The sequence below is a fragment of the Phalacrocorax carbo genome, chromosome 8 (assembly GCF_963921805.1).
Source record: "Phalacrocorax carbo chromosome 8, bPhaCar2.1, whole genome shotgun sequence".
Lineage (NCBI taxonomy): Eukaryota > Metazoa > Chordata > Aves > Suliformes > Phalacrocoracidae > Phalacrocorax > Phalacrocorax carbo.
This window is the reverse complement of record NC_087520.1, coordinates 27,803,405-27,825,580: the sequence shown is the minus strand read 5'-3', so window position 1 is coordinate 27,825,580 and position 22,176 is coordinate 27,803,405. Positions and strand designations below refer to the sequence as shown.

General features: G+C 39.0%; 1 protein-coding gene across 4 annotated transcripts in view; it reads left to right on the top strand.

Moving 5' to 3' along the window:
- FTO (FTO alpha-ketoglutarate dependent dioxygenase) overlaps positions 1–7,076 on the top strand; it is a 251,281-nt gene extending 244,205 nt beyond the window's left edge. For 3 of the 4 annotated variants that reach the window (XM_064459373.1, XM_064459374.1, XM_064459375.1), the window contains one exon: positions 3,464–7,076. In XM_064459373.1, coding sequence (XP_064315443.1) covers positions 3,464–3,614 — 151 coding nt within the window. In that variant the 3' untranslated portion in view covers positions 3,615–7,076. The remainder of the gene's footprint in view (positions 1–3,463) is intronic. The other variant, XR_010374246.1, reaches the window with a different exon arrangement.
- Positions 7,077–22,176: the final 15,100 nt, after the last annotated feature.

Sequence of the window (22,176 nt, the reverse complement as noted above, 5' to 3'; positions counted from 1 at the left end):
GTCATATATTGTCATACAAATAGTCATAGTCATACAAGTGTTTGTCATTACTTAGCTGAACTTATATTAATATTCAGCTGTTGGTAATTATTAATGAGGAAAGTGCATTTGGCAAATATAGTAAAAAAGGGGATCAAAAATCTGTGAAGTTTACAGGGGAGAGGTAGTGAGAATATGCACTGCAACAGTAACTAATTGTTCTTAAAAATGGGCCTTTTTAATTGAAACTGGCACAGGTCTTGATTGCTTTAACAAGAAAGTAGGGGCCATGGAGTTTTGTGCATTCTATACATCCTTAGACAAATCATCCTTTCTATAATATGTTGGTGAACATGTATTATCAAGGTGTTGGAGCTAAATTGCTCTGAAATATATCATGGCAGTTTTTCTGTTCTCCTGCTGCAAATAAGGTATGAAAGATGCCTCTTGATTTGGCATCTGTTCTGTATCTCAGAGCATGTGATATTTCCACTATTAACACATTTTGTGCATACAATACACACAGATTAGGTCTACTCTCTTTTGGAGATTTGACTATATTAACTCAATAACCATTTCTAATTTATATATAATATCTTAATTAAGTTATAAATCTTGGTACTTTCCCACTACCACCATACTTCAATGTTTGCAGTGTTTCCCACATGGAGCCTCATAAATTCTTTTGTATCTGGGAAAAGATAGAATTTCTGTTTATCCTGGGTTATCATTGCTACCTTAATGTTAGCAATCTTTTCCCAGATATAGAGGAATTTGAAATAATTCTGTGCAATTATTTAAGTGCTTAGAACCCAGCCCCGTATCTTTAAATATGAGCAACTTGACTGTGATGTCAGCGGACCCGGCACAGGGATTGTAATTTTGGTCAAAATAGGTGACTCGCCAATGTAAAAATGTAACATTCACTGCTGTTCTTGCTAGTGATATAAAGAAGAACAAGAGAAATCCTGGACAGAAAGGCAAAGGAGCTATGGGATTGCAGAACTTAGAATATTATGGCACTGCCTTCCCTTTTTTATACTTTTGCAGTACACTGATGCATTTCTGTCATCAGACTTGCACAGCAAGTCCAAGGGCCTGATACACTTCCATTTCTCTAATCCGTCAGGTGGAACATGAGATGGCTAAAACTTCCCAAATACATGATTGCCTGGAAGTTAAGGCTCAACTAAGGCACAGGCTTTGTTGTGGAGTGACCTTTCAGAGGTGGCTCTGCTGTTAAGAAGAATAGAGAAGGGAAAGTAGCAACTATAATAGTTGCTTGTGGGCTGTCCAGTCACAGCATCACTGTGACTGCTGCCACGTTTACAGCAACAAAAATGCCCAAACCCCAAATATGAGGGAAAAGCTGTTCAATCTGTGTGAGGGAGAGCAGGGGAAAAAAAGAGACATGAAAGGTAAAAAAAGGGCTCTGAAATGGTGAAGAAGCTAAAAGTTGGTATGTTTTCCCTTTCAGTGAAAACTCTGTTGTTAATAGCAGATGTGTGAGAGAGAGAATGTTTATTATTTTAAGTTGAGTTTTGCAGACCACGTAACATGCCTGCAGTATTTACCAGCTGAGCTTCTTGATTTGCCATCTGCAATAATCTCTACGTGGTTAATTTATCCACTTTTACACTGAAATGCTTAAACTGGAATATCTTATACTACCCAGCAAATTGAGCATATTCTTTTGTGCCAAGGCAGAAAATAAAGCAAGATTTTAAAAGCCTTATAGAGCTATGCTGTAATTAGTTTCAGCTTCCCCTGCATATTAATTTTTCTCCTGCTCCTTTACATAATTTGGAAAATGTCTTCAGAACATGATGGCACAATCAGTTAAGTACCTCTCAGAACTCATACGCTAAACTGCATTTGCTCTAACAACTATTATAAAGCAGCCAGCAAAACAAATCCTCTGTTATTCTGTACAGTGCAGCTTATCAATGCAAACAGTTTAATATTTATGCTAAGAGGATTGTCACAAGTAGCTTCTGTTCCTTTAATTCTTGTTTTAAATAAATAATGAGAACATTTAAACACATTACTCTTCCTAGGGCCCTGAGGTCGGCTAATCTTATTATTTATGAAGTGATGTGATACATAATAGTACTTAGTGCATGTTAACAGATGCTATTATCAGGGGCTGATGTGGAGAGCTGAAGATATATTGGAATGTTATGTGTTAATACTGTCCTTGTAGTGTAATGTACGATGGATTGAGTGCCCAGGATGCTGGTGCGGCAATTAACCACACACCAACATGGGTGTAAAGCTGAAGTATGTTTTCTCATGGGGATTACACTGCCATTAATAATTCCCAAGAGGAGACATCTTTCATTTGGAAACAGTCTCTTCCAGAAGTCTGACAGTGTAGACAAGGAAGTTGCATGTGTCAGTATTTTTAGAGTTAATTTTACAGAGATGAAAGACACACATAGGTTTGAAACAACTTTAAAATTGTTACAGTTATGTGCTTTATAGACCATGAATTTTAAAAAATGTTTTACAAGAGATGAAAGTTTATTTCTACAATTTGCTTTTTATCTCTTTGAAGAACTACATAGACCTGCAGTATATACCAAAATTATAGTAATGCTTAGCATTTTTCTTCATCTTGCCCCATTGCAAACATTAAGTAATTAATCAGCAACATGCAAATAGTCTGAGGGGAGCAGAAGAGACGGGGGAGAAATCCTCCTTGAGCTGTGACAATTTTTTTGATGCACCATGTTATATGACAGCTAATGTTAAGAGATGTGATGGTTGCCACTTACAAAACTTTCCTCTGCAGGCTGCAGTTCAGTTGAATATTGTAATTAGACTTCACTAGTATTGATGAATAATCCATTTAATAAAAAACACTGTAATCTAAACATTTTCTCTGGGGACTAACACACACTAACCTCTTAATTTAATTTTATTGAAGTTTTGCCCACCTATTCATCACTGGAAGTTGTTATTAACCTCCATTTCCATTCATCTTTATGGAATTTTCTCTTTTTATATTGCCTTTTTCAGAGTTAAGCAGGCTGATACACTTGTAAATCTCCAGAATCTACAAAGCTAGTCCAGCTTCTTTAATATTGTTTAATCTATCCCGCCTGACCTTAATGCAGTAAATTCAGTTTAATCTTTCTCAGTAATCTAGTAATACATTGGAAACGGGCAAACATTTAAATCTGATAATGGTTTAATCACATACTTTAAATAACAGCTGAGATAATGAAAAAATAATTCACCATATAAAGGTACACTAACTGAGTTTTCTCGGTGATTGGCTTTTTGAGAAATCCCTATAGAAAATACAAAGCCTACAACAGAAATCAACTTCACTGTAAATGAACAATCCATTTGGTCAGAAGATGTGGTATTTCTTTTTGATTACCATCTTTAAATTAATGCACAAATGTATCCTTGCTGAATATTCAGTTTCTTGATACAGTTTTACTTAAGTAGTTCATCTGCTTGCTTTTCTTTTCAGGTGCCAGTCGGAAGTGGCAGAGAGCTTGCCAGAAGACCAGAAGCCAGAATGCCATCCATTCTGGACAGATGATGAATGTAATATGCCTCTGCCGTATGATCTTGAAGAAGTAATTGCTAATCTACAAAATCTTGTTCAGTGGGTAGAATAAAAGTGACCTTCCAGCCTATAATTATTGATGTTCATTATTTGGAGAGAATCCTTTTAGTTTAACATAAATCTTTTCTTTAAGATTCTTTCTTAGCTTCTTAAGCTTGATGATTCCTTGATCATGTGTTATTTTATATGTCAATGCATATTTTACCAGTTTTCACACAGTACCTCAGTTACTGTCTCATAATAAAAAAGGCCAGGCCCCAAATCTACAGAAACAGGTGTCTTTTAAGACCTGAAGTCCAGAACACCCGCCTCAGTTTTTTCCTCCTCCACTCCAATTCCCACTGGCCCTACACCCCATGGATATCCATGTTTCCGCAAGTTCCCTTGATGTCTAAATGTCTGCTTCCATGAGTGCCTAGAACTGCCTCTGGCTTGGCAGGCTTGAGCAACGTAAGGCGTAGCTCACACCTGTGACAAAGCAGATTCCATGATCTGGGCATCCTAATGAGTGGTCAGCTTGGGGTGAGCCTGCTGGGCGTCTCCAGGATAGAGCTGTGCACACAATACGGTGACTTCATCCACTAACATATGCAGAGATACAGGAGATGGTGGAGAAAGTCCTTTTGCAATGGCTCCTTGTTTTAGGGTATTTTTTCAGATAAGGAACCCTGGAGGAGCATCCTGACATGGATCCCAGAACTTTCTTGCTGTTTTTCATCATGGCAATTGAGTAGTACTGAAAGAGATTTCCAGTGTGAATCTATACCTCCTGGGCTCCCTGGAACTCAGAATTCAGTTCCTAACCATTGTTTTGTTTCTGCATGCCATGAATCCTATTCTAACACCAGGTTTCCCAGTGCGTTCTCTAAAGAGCTGATGGACCTAAGTAAGGATTTTCATCTGGGATGTCAGGTCCCCTGACAGATTAGATTTAGGTTGTGTGATACTGGGCATTGCAGCATTTGTGTTGATCTAGTGAGATCTTTGAGAACAAAACCAGAAAATTATGAGAAATGAAGCTGTTTGTGATCTGTTTTGTAATAATATGTTATAAAAAGAATAATTCTATGTTGAAATGCAGGGCATTCCTGAATGAGAGAGAGATTTTTCATTTGCTTAAGTTGCTATTTTAACTTGAGCTGGGGTATGCCTTTGCTATAAAAACCAGAAGAAAATCATATTATGGTGAAACAGCCTGTATTACCACTATAAAAGAAACCAGTAAGACTCAGAGCTTGACATTGCCACCAAGAAATGAATACGCCTCCTGTGTTAATATTCTGTTTAAAGTCACTGTGGAGGCCAGGCTTACCCAGAGCAGACAGTATACTGTATTGGCAAAGCACTCTGTGTGTGGATGAGACTTGTACTGCCGAAAATTGTACTTTTGACAGTATAACATATGCCAGACCTCCCTGGAGCTAAAGAAGCTGTGCCAGCAAAAATTCAGTTTTAGTGGTATAAAACTGTGTCCACACCTACCAGCTTTTGCCAGGACAATCATATCAAGTCAAGATTGTACCTCTTAACACCTTTGACATAGCTGTGCCAGCAAAAGTATAAAGACCTGCATCAAGCATTTTCATTGTATTCCGGGACTTCTGCAAAAGCTGTTAGCCACCCTGTAGAATGTAAGAACTCTCTGAAGAATAAATTATTATTTAAAGTAGGTTTGATTACGTTATAACCTTGACCCATACATTTATCTATTGTCTCTTGTACCACAGATTTCTTAGCATTTTCAAATACTGTGTTATGGGTATTGCTTTTTCTTTCCTGCACTAGATAAAGCTGGCTTTACCAGTAGGCAAGTAGCATATATTTGGATTAATGCCACACTAAATACAGTTTACTTTGGAGATCACTTAGAGAAAAGCTAGCTGAAGATGTGGGAATTCTGCTTTTGAAAAGACAGTTCTCACAGAAACAGATATTACTTTGGAAATGAGCAAGATGAATTCAGACAAGTTAATGATGTAACACTTAGCACAGTGTTTGAGGGGATTGTTCATTTATGCTGTTACTTTATGATTATTTTGTGTTTAATTAAGCACTGCTAGAAACCATGGGGATCACAGTATTGAAATGAATCTGACAGCCATAAAGGGTAGAGAAGGCACATCCATGTTGTAGATCGTAGCTGAATTGGAGGCATAGCTATTAAAAATGATTGGCAAATAATTATTTCCAGCAGCAGTGAAAAATAAACAAACAAACAAACAAACAAACAAACCACAGGGTTTTTTCTTCTATTAGGAGACTGCTGGCAGCAATAATAGAATTTTTAAAAATACATCATTCTAGTTCCTGTTATGCTGAAGATTTAAGATAGTGAATTAGCTGAACTAGTGCTAGCCTCAGTGCAGTCACATAGTATTCATTTAAGTCATGGATGGCAATGACTTAGACAAATGAACACCTTTGGAATGGATAAGACCTATGATTCACTGACAAAATACCAATAATCAAGTAGTTAAAGAGGATTAATGCTGTGTTGCATTCCAGTCTCACATAATCTAAATCATTGTAACTTGAGTTCAGTTGAAATCCAGAAGTATAAGAAGATTTCATGTCTCCAAAGCCCACAGGAGTTGACAGCAAACACATGAGTAAGGTTGATGGAACTGTTTGAAGCATGTATTGATGACAAAAGGTACCCCAAGAGAAAAACATGGTTAAAGGGAAATATCTATTATAAAACAGGATCAAGTTAAAATGATTGCTGTGGTTGGATTACATACTAGAAGCAGACAAATACTTCGAAGTTTTCTTTATTTTATTCAAATAGTTATAATTTAGCTCATGTTGCAATGATACTTCGGCAATCCATTTATATTCCAGCATTAGGTAACCCATTTCCATTTTGGATGAGCTGAAAGGCCCAGCCTCTAATGGATGTTCTGTGTATAGCAACTGTTTGCCCAGTCTGGATGCTCTAGAGGCAGGAGGACCAGGGTCAGTTGTTTTTTCAGGGAAGAGGTGAGAGCATAAATTAGCTTCTGACATTAGATTCGGTGACTCTTTTTAAATGGTGAAGTTCATGACTTTGCTTACATTTACTTTTCATCAGCCATGAAAGAATTAAGGTAAAATAGTTCACTTGCACGTGTGCGTCAGGCTAAATGGATTACAGAAGATACAGATCTGTTTGCCTGTCTGCACTTGCCTTTAGACAATATTCATCAATTTTACAAAAGCTACTGACTAAACATGGAACCGATACAAATGAAATGCTCGAGGCAAGGGCTTTTTTTAAAAAATCTGATACAGAGTTGGTTTTACACTGATAGAAGGAAAATGTTGGCAGAAAATTAAAAACTTTTATTGTTTCTGTAATTTGGGGGATGAAAGGTAAAGGCTGTTTTTAAGTATTTGATAGAAAACTGCTGTTATGCAATGTAATTAGAAATGTTTTTATAATGCTTTATTCATATCCCTGTATGTGAAAATACTTAGTCCTGTAGGTCCTTTCTTCTTGTTAAAAGGTTATGTAAATAAAAAATATTAATATCAATACAGTAGATTTTAACGGCATCATTCTTGTGCTCTGAGCTTTATCACCAACTGGAAACTGTCCAGGATGGGTAACACACAACATAATAAAGATCCAAATCAGTCATCTTATTATCATCCGGATATAGTTTTAGTTTCACTGGTAATGATGCAAGATGCACTTTAAAGTCATGCTGGACTTCTTAAAGCTGTGGGACAGATTCAGGGATTCCAGTGCCATAACAGGAAAAAAATAAATTAAAAGAACACTAAAATCCATCATGAAAGATGGCTAATTTATTGTAGTGTTTTAAGAGTGGGCATTGCTCCTTTCTCAGTTATTGTAGTGCCATTCCATTAGTCCTGTGTCATGCAGTGGAATTTGGGCTAATGTAACAGAGATTAAACTTGCCCAGAAGCTGATGTCTAAGCTGGGATGAGAGGAGGGGAAGTGAAATGAGATGAGGTGCATACAAGATGCAAGGGATGTGCTCTCTCAAGGCCACAGCTTTAACTGAACTCATATGGGAGTCATTGAGCAACTTGTACAGTGCAGGTCAGGAGCCCTCCCTTAATTGTTACCACCTGGTGCAAAGTTAACGTTGGCTCCTTAACCCCCCTCATGGCCCCGACAGCTGGTCCTCAGCTTTTTGCTAGAAGCTGACCGCTGTCTTCTTGCACCAAGGTTACAGAGCTGGGAAGAGAGGTTGTTCCACTGTAGCAATAGGCATGAGAAACCCCGATCCCCACCTTCAACCTCTGCCTTTGTCCTGCTACACCTTCATGGACTGAGTACATCCACCCAATGTCTGTTTCCAGTTTGAGATTCAAGTTGATGCAGCTCATCTTCTGAACTATCCCACCAGGACAGCGAGCTGCCATGGGGAAGGGTCAGACAAACAAACAGAATGCAGTTTGTAGTGAAGCTTCTCATCTGAAAAAAGACAACCACTGCACTCCCCGCAGCAGAGTGAAAAGCTCAGCCCTACACTAATCTAGCATTAGAGCGTGGGAGCTGTTAGGTAGTGATGAAAAACTCGGGCAAAACCATCCACATTCAATGCTTCTGAGGACTCCCAACCCTCCTGATTCTGGCTTTCACCTCACCCCACCTGTAAGGGCAGAGGCAATCCTGAATGGAACCACTGTTCTCTTTCCAGTCCAAACTGAGACTCATCACCTTCAATGTGGCTGGGCTTGCATCTTAATTTACGTTCATCTGTCCTCTTCACCTTAGCCTGGGGGCATGCATTGAACAAGAGAAGAAAATTTATACAATTGCAAAAAGAATGTACTTAGCAAGGCTGCAGAGTTGGCTGAATAACATACCAAATAAAGCCAACAAATAACTGATAAAATTATCACATTAAAATGCTGACGTTTCGGTGTGAGCACGTTACACATGACATGAAAATTGGTTTATCTTCTTGTTGCTTTGGAGATAGCATTCATAATTCACATGAGCGTAAAGGATGTACTATGCTATGGTTTACATCCTCTAATACTCCACTGTTTTTACAGCGTTTGTCCATGATGAACCAGAATTTGGTCACAAAAGTAATTTTCCTCCCCCACCGTATCATCAAATACTTGCTTTCATGCCAACACATCTTGGTCTGATTAGTCCCCTTGATTAGAGGCTAAAGTAAAAAGTCAGGTGTATAGGATTCCCATTATCCTTTATTTCACTACTTCTAAGAACAGGTCAGATAGAGTTATTTTGGTGAAAATGTGAACAATCAACTTCTGTTTACCATTAACCTTCAGTTTTCTTTTCTTAAAATCAAATCAGGGCTTGGTAGGCAGTTATTTTCATACATGTCCCTTGATCAGTGGAACAATCTGTCAAAAGCCATTAAAGCATCTATTAGGTTGAATTGCATTCAAAGCCAAACTATCCAATCATTTAAAGGGCTGTGGTGATTGTTTTTAATATAGTATAGGTTTATTTCTCTCTCTGAGTAGTAACATAACTTTGAAACTAAGCATGTATGACTAGGGCTTTTAGCTATCCAGCATGTCCTGAGAAGCTTGGTTCCTTGTGGAACATGAATGTCTACATAAAAAAGGAAGAAAAGAATGCAGTGAAATCACCTGTATATACTCAGAAGCTTTTCCTTTGTTTTTTCCTATTTCATTGTATCCATCAAAGTGTAATGTATATGGAATGGGTAGAAATTTTTCAAGGTATTTGGTCAAAAGCTTCACTGAAAAAATTAGCATCTCATTGTAGTAATATTTTGAAGTAGCTTTTTATCTTGAGAACTCAGGATACTTTACTCAGAGAAACTGAGGCAGAGGTCAAAAGTGCAGCTGTGTTCTGACTGCTAACACTGCGGCTGAGCATACGTAACCCTCCATCGCTGGCATGTCTCGATTACTTCCAGTTAATCAGCTCAGTTTACAGATTAAAGATGCCCTCTTTCTCCAAAGATATATCTGAAAGTGGAGCTGGAATCTGTCCTCTTCATATTTAGCGCATTATTTAATTGCATAACACACAATAATACATCTCATGTAATAAAGATCTTTCAGGCTTCCTAATGTTCGATTAAACTTTCTGGTGAATCTTTTAATTAGGTTCCAAGTCCCTGAGCTGTCAATGGAAAAGGTAAATTTTATTGGAACTATTATATAATTCCATGGAGAATATGCAGATATGCAGTCTCTATATAATATCATATAATACAATACAATCTACACTTTTATAGCTGTATTTTAAACATGTTCACTGGACAGCCCCACAAGGTGGTATAACTGCTGTACTAGGAAGCTCTTAAAATACCCTGTGGGTATTTGGGTGCTATTTTTCAAGGTGAAGGTGCATTGCTAGAACAAACTGGAATGCTTGGTATGCACCTGTTAGCACTTTTTGTCTGCTATCTGTTTGGTAGTCTGGTAGTACTTTACTGAGAGCACTACTTTTCTAGTTATTTTGATTAACACCCTAATAATTTATTACCTGAACATTATCAAAGCATTCCACAATTCTTTCCTTGCTGTTCTTTCTCTTCTATCCACCGATGCCCTTTCTTTCCCTTTTGTCTCAGCATTAACAGTAATGTTATTAACAAGTTGTGTTCTTTGTTAGGCTGACGTGACTTTAAAGTGAGAAAACTTTAAAACTATGTATCAGATATCATTCTCTCAAGTATATTTATTTTCGAACCAATTTATTAGGAAATTTTTGGTCCTTGCTTATTTGGTACTACTACATGTCATTTTTATTAAGGACTATTTATATAACACTGCGAGATATACGGTGTTGTTCAAGTTTGCTAATTTACTGACATTTATAAAATAAACCACGTAAAGAATCTGTTTGTCTATCATTTGTCCTCCAGAAGGTATCAGATCTTGTCTTTAATACCTCATTGTTGCAGTGAATGGAAGAAGAGTGTATTTTTCACACAATCTAACTTCAGGTGCCTACATGAGAAGATTACTTTCTGTAAGATTCCTGTACGCTGAATAGTGTGAGGTAAGCTTCCTCGAAGCAGCAGGCTCAAAGGGGCTCTGAATCTACCCTTCAGTGGGGCACCTCTCTACCTGAACTGTATTGCAAGTCCAAGTTACGTTGCATAGTTATCCTCATCTGCTTATGCTGAGAATTAATAATAAATAATGGGGAATTTGCTGTTATTCTTTAAATTAATAGAATTAAATTATGGTTATATTGCAAATCTTCTGGTAAGGAAGGCAGATTAATTTCTGTTACTTTGGTAAGGCTCATAATGTAAATGGACATGACTGGCTTTCACCCCCTGTAATAGCATTTCCTTTGGCAAAAATTCATGGCTCTACTATTAGGTTTACATGATAGTCTTCTGGCTGTGCAACCTCACACTTCCCATATATGACACAAACTTATAGTATGTGAGTAGCAGGAAGTCAGTGCCTACCAGCACTGCATCAGTCTGTTTGTCTAAACTGTTCTATGTTTATTGCCGTACAGTTTGCAATTTGAAACATATGTAGTCATGTTAAACAAGGCAATATCAAAGAAATGTGTCTTGCACATAGAGTAAAAGGTGGTGAGGTTTGTGCTGTCTATTGTTTCTACGGAACTTCATTTCACAGTTTTATCTCCCACTCACAGCAGGTTTTGTGGAGAGTTCTACTGTATCAAAGGAATATTTATCATCAGTTGTCTCTGTCTCAGGGCTGTGGATAGCCTAAAATCCAAGCTACCCCAGATTCGGGTCACAGAGCAAGGCACGGACCAATACTGCAAATTTCCCTTGATACTCTGAAGAGTGCCATTGTAGAGTCCAGCAGACCAATCTGGTGTGCACATGCCTATATGGCTGAGATGCACTGCAGTGTTCTGTATTACCTGGAGTTCCCTTAATGCCAAAGGCTGTGTGCCCACGATATTCTGCATTACTATATTCCAGCCAAGAGGTGACGAAAGTGTGAATAACAGAGGCCAGGTCATTCCCTGCCAGAATGGAATGGAGTCTCCAAGCCAAAGAGAGTTGACAGAAAGAGTTATTCACAGATACTCCAGCTTAGAGTCAGCAAGGCATCCAAGAAGTAAGAAATTTGATTTCTTAGCCTAGAACATTCTTTCCTTGGCTTTAGAAAAAGTTTAATTGATTTAACCAAAAGTTAGTACGCAAGCAAGTAGATGGAGACCCGTTTGCAAAACCAGTATCATTCTGAACCATTTCTTACAGTTCAGCAGGTATGTGTGAAACTTATTTAAGTATCACTGAGATTTTGGAACTAAGAGTGCTTCATAAATGAGGCTTCTGTTATTATTGTATTCATAGTTGCATCTTAATTATTAGGGTGAAAATAAAGAGCACTCTTTTATAAGCCTTCTTATTTTCTGTTTACAAGCATTTTACCAACATCTAATAAATTTAATGACTTCTGCTAACAAGAGGAAGTGAATTCCTACTTAGCAAATTCATAGCTTTTCAGTGTATCTTGCAGCTTTATGGCGTTCCAGACTGTAGGAATGTAAACGCTGTTTAAGGAGCTGTTGCTGGGTTCAACTAGCTGCAGAAACTGTTAAGTTATTTTTGTCTCTCTTTTATTGCTTAACCTCTGGGGTCTAACTCTGAGCTACCCGATAAAGCAGTCATTCAGGAACTTTAAACCGTACAGGCTTTGACTTGATAGACACAGAACAAGGTCTTGTATTAAACATACATTTTAAAAACATAATTCCAAATCTGGAAATTGAGTGTGGCTTGCCCTACTTATTTTGAAGAGCTCACTGTTCCTTACTTTCTTTACTTTGCTGATACTATTAGATCTATTGTTCTTTTACCAGAACTCCCAGCTGATAGAAGAAAAATCAATCTAGTGCAAAGCTTGTTGGGCAACAGCACTTTCATTAGAGCCAGGGCCACAATTAACTAAGTTATGACATTTCCACTTTTAAAGATTACAGACACTTGTATTATGCAGCGTCTGGTATTCTGAGATGGACAGAATCAAACATGCATGAAGCAAGCTGGGAACAGAGCAGTCTTTTAAAAAAAATTCCATATTACGCACTAATTTTTAGTACATGCCAATATGTGAATTATAAATCATGCAGAATTTCTTTCTAATGCTGATTTTTAAACAAAGTGTATGTCCAAAATAACACTTATCATGACTTTTTATTTACCTGCAAACCCTTACATTCACTCATTTCAATCACGTTTTGGGCATACTAATCTCTCACCTGCCCATTGCAATGTGCATTTGGCACCTGCCCTTATGGTATAGAGTGGCATGCAGAGGGATCTCTGAGGATGCATCCCTTCTAGACACAGTAGCCTGAGCTAGCTCATCTTGGATTGAGGATGCTCAGAGGTCTGTAGTTCAAACACACATCTGCCCAGCTAATGGGGTCAGAACATCTTCTTCCAATAATGGATTGGTTCTCTCTCGGGTAAAGTGCTTCTAAGAGAAATTGAGAGGAGATCCATCCTTAAATAAGATTTGATGCAGCCCAGGAGAATGACAATTACAGCTTTTACTAACACTATTCCTAAGGCAAAGTCGTGCTTTGTAGGAAACAGTATGATGGAGGACTCAGGGAGATTTTTTAGTGTAGTGACTAGTAGATAGATCCATGCTATGGAAAAGTTCTGTGACAGAGAAAACGAAGCTCCCATAAGTGGCTCTTCTGTTGGAGACGGTGAGAAGAGCCCCTGTGTGAGTCACCTTGGTGAAGTCTGAGTTATTTTCTTCTTGTGCTAAGTGCAGCTGGTGATAGCAACAGATATTTTTATCCAGCAGGTGAAAAACACAAGAGCCACCCCAGGGGTTAAAGTTCAGGGAGGCAGCCAAGATGTACAGTAAGAGGGGCTCAGAAGGGGCTGCCAAAATCAAGTTAGGACTGCAACTAAAATTCATACCTGTGCAGTCCTTTGCTGGGACTTAGCATGTCCCATGTCATAAGTCTCAGCCAGGGGGCTGGGGTAGGGCTAGGCACACATGGTTATAGTGGAGATGGTGGGCTCCAGCTCCACCTGAACTTTATCACTGTCATACTCATAGTTATTATTTCCCCCTGTGCTGTTGCAGGGACCATGCACATAGTAACAGCAAAGCTACCTCACAACTCACCAGCACAGGGAGAAGACCATTCCTGGGCCTTCCCTAGGAACTTCCCTGGGAAGGGAGATGCCACCAGATAGAGAGCATCAGAGCCACCACTGAACCCACGTATATCTGAACAAAAGCAGGGTTGGTTTGCTTGCCCCTCTGAGTTTACTGATTCCCAGAATGTCCAAGGCATCCTGGAATTTACACCCATTGTTCTTGAATTCAAAGCCTGATTTCTGTGGCAGGTCATTGCCTGAAATATAAACTGGAGATGTGGGCAGTAGCTGAGAACTCACCTGTCTCTGACTACTTAATTCTCAATTTTGTAATCTCACAGCCTTCTGCACGCACCTATTTTCCATGCAAGACATAACGGTAGGCTCTCCAGTCATCAATCCTAGCTTAACTGACAGCAATCACCTATTTTGGGGACCCAGGGCACTTGCATTGATACTCCTGGCCCAGACACCTACATTAGCACTAGTTTCTCAGAAGATCAAGTTGCATGGTGGACCCACAGACTCTTCAGAAATGTGGCTGCAGCCCTATTGCTCTCACCTTCCTGCTGTCTCCCAGCGTGGGAGATGGCACAGTCCTCCTTTTTACCCTCTTTGCCTTTCTCCCTACTTTTTCATAGGTACTTGCACTCACTGCTGGCCTCTGCTGTATGGTGAGGGTCCCTTTCCTTGAAAGAACATAATAGCTGCGTGCTGTTTGTGCTTACCACGACAGCTGACTTTTGAGCTTGCTGATTAGACTCACCTCCCTCTTCCACTTGCATCCTGCAGTCTGACTGGCCTTTAAACGTGCTCTGTGTAATACCTACTGACTTCAGGAATGCCAGTGTCCTCTCTGTTTCCCACCTGGCTGAGTGTTTACTTACCCTAAAGCACGGAGCACGGACACGGCAGCAGCAGAGCAGTGGGTGCGGTGGCAGAGGTTGATGGGCAGCAGCGCTCGGGGTGTTGTTGCTTGCACATTCCCTTTACCTCGGGAATAGGTATGAAAAGATATCTCGATGTCAGGGCTAAAATGATTTGACACAATGTGGCGTGTTGAACTGTAGGTAATGTTTTAGGGCACTTTTTCCTCTTTCAGAGCAAATATGTAGCTCCTTATCAATGGCTAATGAACAGGAGAGAAAAATCTTTCCAATTGCACATGCAAAAGTTTGCATTCTGTAGCCAAGGAAAGAGTTAAATGTACAGGGATCTAACATGGGCATAAAATGGTTACAATGAGCTGCATAAGCAGGTGAATGTGTATGTGGCTCTTTATCCCCTCTGAACCCCAAAACAAAACAAAAATGAAGTGCTTTGAAAATGGTTACAGTCTGGGATTTTAACATACTGCTAGAGTACCTGCCCTGCCTCTGCCGTTTGTGTTCAGTAGTTTTATAACATAAATCCTCTATTCCCTTTAGTGCTGCTGGGGGTAAACGGTACTGAAGCAATAGCGTTTACTTACCCAAGGCGACCCTCCAACTTTCCCTGGTAACCACCTAAGCGGTGTTCAGTAATTACTGAAATGGCCATGTCATTCCTTCTTAATTCTTATTTACTGTACATACCTTTCAGAGCCTCATGGGGTAAAAGATAAAAGAATACAGGCTCCTGTCATGTAAATATGTCCCAGTGTTAAGGAGTAATGAAAATACATTTCCTGAAATGTACTGCAGTATTTTCTATTATTTAGAAACGCTGTACTTTGTTATTTTACAGAGAAGCAAAATATGTAAAAACATTTGTGTACAGTTCTTTTCTAAAGCTGACAGACGCTTCCCCCCCCCTTTTTTTTAAAGCAACCATTTAATAAAGTCTGACACTTAGCAATGTTTTGAAATAATTTTTGCTGCTCTGCCAGCAGTTGGCTTTGCTGTGAATCTCTAAAGACAAATCCATCTACAGCGAATCTAGGAAAATTCAGCTCTGTGTTGTATGTCAGGGTTGAGGACTACTTGTCAGCTCTGGCACTGTCAGATTTTATCTTTAAATATGACAGGCAATTTGTTCAGGGAGCACTTCTGAATGACAAGATATAGTGGTGTTGTAAAACATGGCACCTGTGTGGTATGCCCTGCCTTTGTGGACATCAGAGGCTATTGTTTCCTTTGCTATTAGTCAGCCACAGTCACACAATAAGGTGTGTAAAATGTTCACAGAAACCTTTTAAATAGAGTAGCAGGAAAGTAGATACCCTCCGGTCATTTAAGTCAGGCCATTTATCATTTTATCTTATAAAACACAGCACTCGCTAAAATATGATGTAAAGAGAAAACCAAATGCTCTGCTAAGCAATGCTGGTGCAAGCCGAGGGTTTGAACTGAGCTGTAATAAAGGGTTTTATCTTCAAAGTGCCATGCAATTGAAAAATTAGGATTTTAACTCCTTCACAATCAGACAGGTAGCAAGAGCCATTCAGAGGGCTCTTGTTGGCATATGGGATGAATAAGGTCCCGCTGAAATACCCACTGCTTACTGCAGTGGGACTTCCTGGAATGGGGCAGTAAGAGCAGATGATGAAACAGTAATACATCTAATATATTTGGTTTAAAAATAAATAAATAGAGGGTCACAAGGGATAATGTTCTTACAATATAAACCAGATCAAAGTAGCAAAATTAAACTGGAGGCATACTGTGGGTATGCCACTGCTGGAGTCAATGGAGCGTTTTTCCACACTGCAAGAGCCATGTTTTCATGGGAGTGGGAGGTAGTCTTCTTTAGAACGTGAGTGTAAAACTGAGTAAATCCAGAAAAATCTGAAACTATGAAGACACCGTATGCAAGCATATCGCAGTATGTCTGTTCTTAAGCAATGAGCTCTTGCCCTGCTGACAGCAAGTGGTGGCCATATTCTGGAGGAAGTGGGAGGGGGGCAAAACAATTCTTTTAAAATTTAAAAAAAATCCCTTTAGACTCTGGTTTTGGTGTGTTTCTGTTACATAAGAAGTGGCCAAGGTATTGTTGACTGAATGCCTCTGCTCCTGCATGTCAGCAAGGACTATGCCGTGCCTGTCCAGCAGAGCTGCTGTCCTGCTTGTAGCTTTTGCACACGTGAACCAACCCCTTGCTGAACACACGCCTTTAAAACCTGTACTACTGCCAATACCCCTTGCTGTCCTTTTTATCTACAGACAAATGAAACTGCTTTAAAGGTGGGGGGAGAAGATACAGGTCTGCTCTTGTAGATGAAAGAATATTTAATATGTGGTGCCCTTAGTGGCCCAGGCAGGGACTAAGGCTGCAGTAGATCTGTGACATGGCAAATCTGGATTAAGGCCATTCTGTGTAGATTTTCTAAATCCAAGACAAGGAAAGTATCAAAAGATGGGGGGATTGATTTGCAGAAACACTGTGATCAAATCATATTACCGTCCTATTGTCAGTTGGAAGCCATGTAATATTTGGTATTTTACTTAAAGTCTCAAGTCCTGGAAATCAATGATTCTGTAAGAACGTTGATTTAGCTTTCATATAGGAAGCAAATAGCTAGACTTCCTGTTTACAGCTGAATGGAATAGAAGTGAACCCTGCAAACTCAAACACTAGGTGGCAAATACAGAGATCCCAATTAAAAATGTATATTAGTTACAAAACTGCAATCTTCGTTGTTGCAGCCTGCCCCATTAATAGCACTTAGTGGTGGTAGTACTGGGCGTACATGTAGCCTTAGCGTGGAAGCTTGAACAAAAATAAATGTCATACAAGCTGATGGGTGATAGGATGGGATCAGTGGTTAAAAAGATACAGCATATGTGCAATTGGACCACTCATTGGAAGGATTTGGCTCAGTTTAAATATACTTTTGTTTTTCATAATAATGAATACAAACTAAATACTATCTTCTCACCTAAATCAGGAAATTCTGCAGATGAAGAGGGGTAGCCTGTGCTATTTCCTTTGTGAGAGACAAAACTATTTGCATGTTCACTCTTAGTATAATTTCCCCATCTTCAGCAGAATAATATGATACATTTGTTTTTAAAATACCATAATTATGTTCAGATATTTATTAATTCCCCTCAGATATTTTTGTCTGTTTCTTTTTTACATGCAAGATTGCCATGATTTTAGAACCACAGGAAAACTGTACATTCGTCTTATTAAGCAAAGATCTTTTGACAATTGGGTCCATATTCTAAGATGGTTTCCATAAGGAAAGAAAAGCAAGAAGCAGCTCCAGAGGGTTAATCATTCCACCTGTTTTTGATATGTGTTTCAGGTCAGGATGAACTGTCTCTGAAGAAGTCTATCTCTTCCCATTGACTCTCAGGAGAGCTAAGGTATCTGCTTGTCTAACATACAGGTAGCTAAATTTGGCTGAGGAAAGTCATCTTTAGTCATCCAAGTCCCTTGACTTTCTTCCAGACATAGAAGCCTACACAGATCACAAAGGTGTTTTTGAAGAATATTTTACTTCTCTGTGTTCACAAGCACTTGACCATCTGTGGTATGTTAACTCATAATGGAATCTAATTCAAAAGGCTTTTAAAAACAAGGAGTAAGATTTTATTCTAAGGAATAATGATGGACAATTGGTATGGTCACACAGCAACATAAATCTTTGTGCCATGCCCAATGCTAAAAAGCAGACAAACTCAGTAACACAGGGAACTCATGTAGTTAAGCGTAGTAAAGTCATACAGGGAAAGGTTTGCAGACCTTACGTCCATTAGGAGGGCAGATAAATACCCAGAGAAATAATTCTGCCTGCCCATCACCAAATACCATATTCTGAAATGAGATGCTGCACTGCAGTTCCACGCTCTCAAGCCAAGTGGCCTTGTCAGCACTTTTAGAGAGATTGTAATTGGAGAGGAGAAAAACCCTCAAATATTAATGAGGAAACCACATACATCAAAATTAACTACCCCAAATAACAGAAGCAGCTGTGTGCAATTGTCAGTTACCTACCTGCTGATTTTCATTAGGAATTAGGCATGGAATACTTAATATATCTTCCAAATGTTGTATATTCACTGGTTTCTGTATTGTGCGGTTGTATAAAAAGCATTGGGATGAAAGAGCAGGAAGAACTTTTATTAAAGGTGAAAATTAAAAATCTGGGATAGATGTGAACTGATCAGGAGTGAAAGACATAGGCCCATATCACAAACTGTGCACCGGTGATCAGTGTATACTCTTGCAGTTCCAGTGGTTTCTCCTCTAAAATACTCTAATTTGAATATTTCTATTACAGGGAAACTGAGATGTGCCAGCTAGGAAGGAGTAGTTCACCATATTATGCACTCTACAAATGTAATGCACTGGTGAGCATCCTTTAGTGGTTCCTTCTATGGATAACCCACAGGGATTATTTAATGCTATCTGCACTAAAAGTATTTCAGGTGGTTTTAGTGGAAATAGTAGGTTTTTGCTTTAGTGGGCTCCTTGCATCCTCAATTTGCCTTGTGTAAGCCATGAAGGTGATTATCATATAAGTGCGGGCTTATATAGGAGTCAAAATAACGTCCTCAGATACACAGAAATGGCTTCCTTTGGCAGGGGAAAGTACATCAGTAAATTGCAACAAGATGCCACCCCCCTCTGGGCCTGAAACATGAAGGGCATGGTTATCCACAGCTATAGTAAATCTGAGATGACAGGAAATGGAAGCAAATATGCACAAGCTCCATTTACTTTCCCAGCTGCCCAGGAGGAAGCCTTGAGTCTGTGGCAATGGAGTGAGCTAGAAACGTGATGGGAAGGAACTTGAAGAGGCGGGAAGAAGCTTGTGGACATGCCTTCAAGCAGAAAGGCAGATGGAAGTATACCACCATAGTTCTGAGTTTACTATGGTGTTTTGCAGAAAGTAGTGCTTTTAGTAGGGTAAGCAAATTAACACTTTCTGTGACTAAAACAGGAATCAAATTCAGGCATGGAAATTTTTCAGCATGACTGTTCCATGTGTAGGAACAAAGCTTTGGTAACCCTGTGGGCCAAGCATGGCTTGGGCAGACAGGCTCCATTGCTTGCTCTGATGCTTTTTAACTCTTTCCATTCTTGCCTCTAAGAATGCATTTTCATCATGTGTCCATCTCTGAGTTGCCCTAGAGACTTTTGAATTTATGGCCAGCTTTAACCAAATACAAAATAGAAATTCAAGTCTCAGACACGAAAAATTCAGAATTTTTTGCAAAGTTTGGAATGTGGCAAAAGAAGAGATGTATAGCAGTGTCTCTTCTGAGGAGGAACCAGCAGGGCATGACCATCACTGTCCCTTTGCAGCAGCCAGCTGGTCAGTCAATCACAGCAAGGCCTGTGTCCTGGGTAGAGGAAACAATTAACAACCTGGAGAGAGCAGGGCTATTGTGGTGAAGGGATAGGGGCAGGATTTTGGTGACAAAGAATTTGAATCCATTGGAAATTAGGCTTCATTAGTTCTGCTGCTCACAGAACAGCTTCTTTCTTGTAAGCCTGGGAAAACCCTCCCTCTGTTTTACACTTATAAATCAAGGGTGATGTTATTTAAAGTGCTTTGGCTATATAAAAGCTAACATTTTCCAAGCTTCCAAGAATTATGCACAATGGACACACACTCTTAACTCATGGTTGCTTGTAATAGTGTGACACTCTGAGTAGAATTGGGCAAGGTATTGAGATTTTCGGCCTCAAACCTACAAAGCACTTCAGTGTATATTTAGATCTAAGTTGCACGAGTTTCCCAGTTGAGAAAATGTGTAAGTGCTATGCTGGATCAGGGCTGGTGCTTCACACCTCAATTTTCTAACTTTCTGGGCAGAGATTTTTTCCAAAGAATAAATCATTTAACCTGGTTTCCTAAAGAAGTATAAAGTTTGCAGTTGTTCTATATGGTCATACATATAAGCCTGTTTGTTCTGTACCCTAATCAGCCAAGGACCTATTTAAACCACGTATAATTGAAGGAGAGGGTAAGTTTCTGCAGGTTTCATGAAACTAGAAGAGAGATGTTATTAATACCAGTAAGGAGAATGTTGTTTTGAGAACTCAGTTCTATTAGAAATCAGCTAACCTACACAGGTGTTAAATTATGAGACAGAGCTCCACGGCAAGTAAGAATTCAAGGGTCATATGGCTCAGGGAGCTACCTGTGTTTTTTACTGTGATAAAGCTTTAAAGGCAAGGACCATATTCAGAAAAATTGTTCTGAATTTTTAACCCGAAGTGGGGATCTTTTTCTTGCTAAGAGATGCAGGTGTCAGGCTGCATATTAATGCAGACCTTAGCATTATCCAGAAGCAATGCAAGCTATCTCCATGGCTGTGCAGATGTTCAGAAGTTCAGTGGCCACAGGCTTCCTCCCCTCTTCACCTTCCTAAACTCACAGAAGGGGAACAATGAAAAGAAAGGTGGCCCAGATAGACTAATCTGAGTCCTAGGATGAAGAACAAATAGCTTGTCAAATCACAGTATTATGTGAGATAATGTTTCTGTTATTCCTACAAAGAGTTGGCAATTACATTACAGCTTCATTTTGTTTTGCTTTTCCTTAAGATCAACTGAATATCAGTCTACAATCAATAAAGTAAGTTGCCTATAGGCAGTTCTACCTTCAAATCTACTTCATGGATCAGCTGCTGGTAATTTATACACAGTCAATAGGACACATTTCAAAAGCGAATTTTTTTCTCCCAAAAGGCAAAACTGCTCCAATTTACAGCTGGATATGAACTGGGCAAACAACATATACCTGGAGTAAATGTAATTTCTAATTTACAAGAAACTCCAGTGAAAGATTAGATCTGATCTACTCTCTATGCAAGTAATCTATGGATATTTATATTATGATAACTGGAGAGCAGAAATTGCTCTTGTTTTTCCTTTTGGGTATCTTTTTCATTTGTTTGTTTAGCAAAACCTGCAGGGGAAACTAGAACAACTATAATTACAGTCACAGTTACAAGTTGTGGGGTCTTAGATAATAAGCTACAAGGCATTTTTATTGTGCTTTTTTATTATTATTTAGTTAAAGAATGCTTTTTTCCCAAGACAATCCATCTGTATTTTGTAGGAAAAAGAATCAAAGCAAAAGCTGTCAAATATCAGTGAGATAGCAGATTTACAAATTAATCCCATTGCTTGGTATTTCCACAAAGGTTGAAATCTATAATTGGTGCTAGAAACTATAATTAACTTATTAGAAGCACTCAGGCAGCTAGGTGTGCAAAATGACAGCAGGTGTGTAATATCATTAGAAATACTCTGTATAAAAAGCACTTTTGAGTTTTATCCCTCTAGTTTTATTCTACCAGCTGCCAATTTGATTGGTTAAGTAGTTTTGGGCCATGCAATACTCTTTCTTTTGGATTGATGTGTTTATTACTTTTTATGACAGGGGCTCCCAAGGCAGATGTTCAATAAAGAAACAAGCTGCTACAGACCAAAGTAAAGAGATAGGTGGTGTAGATGCAGGAAATTGGGAAAGTTATCATATGCGCTAAGTTGTTATTGAAGATTTTGCTCCCAGCATTTGTAGCAGTTATGTTATAAACTCTTCCACAGACAGTAATCTAACAGGGAATTATTGAAAGCCAAGTGCCAAGATTTCAAATTGCACTATATGATCTAGAGCTGCTACTCAAACAG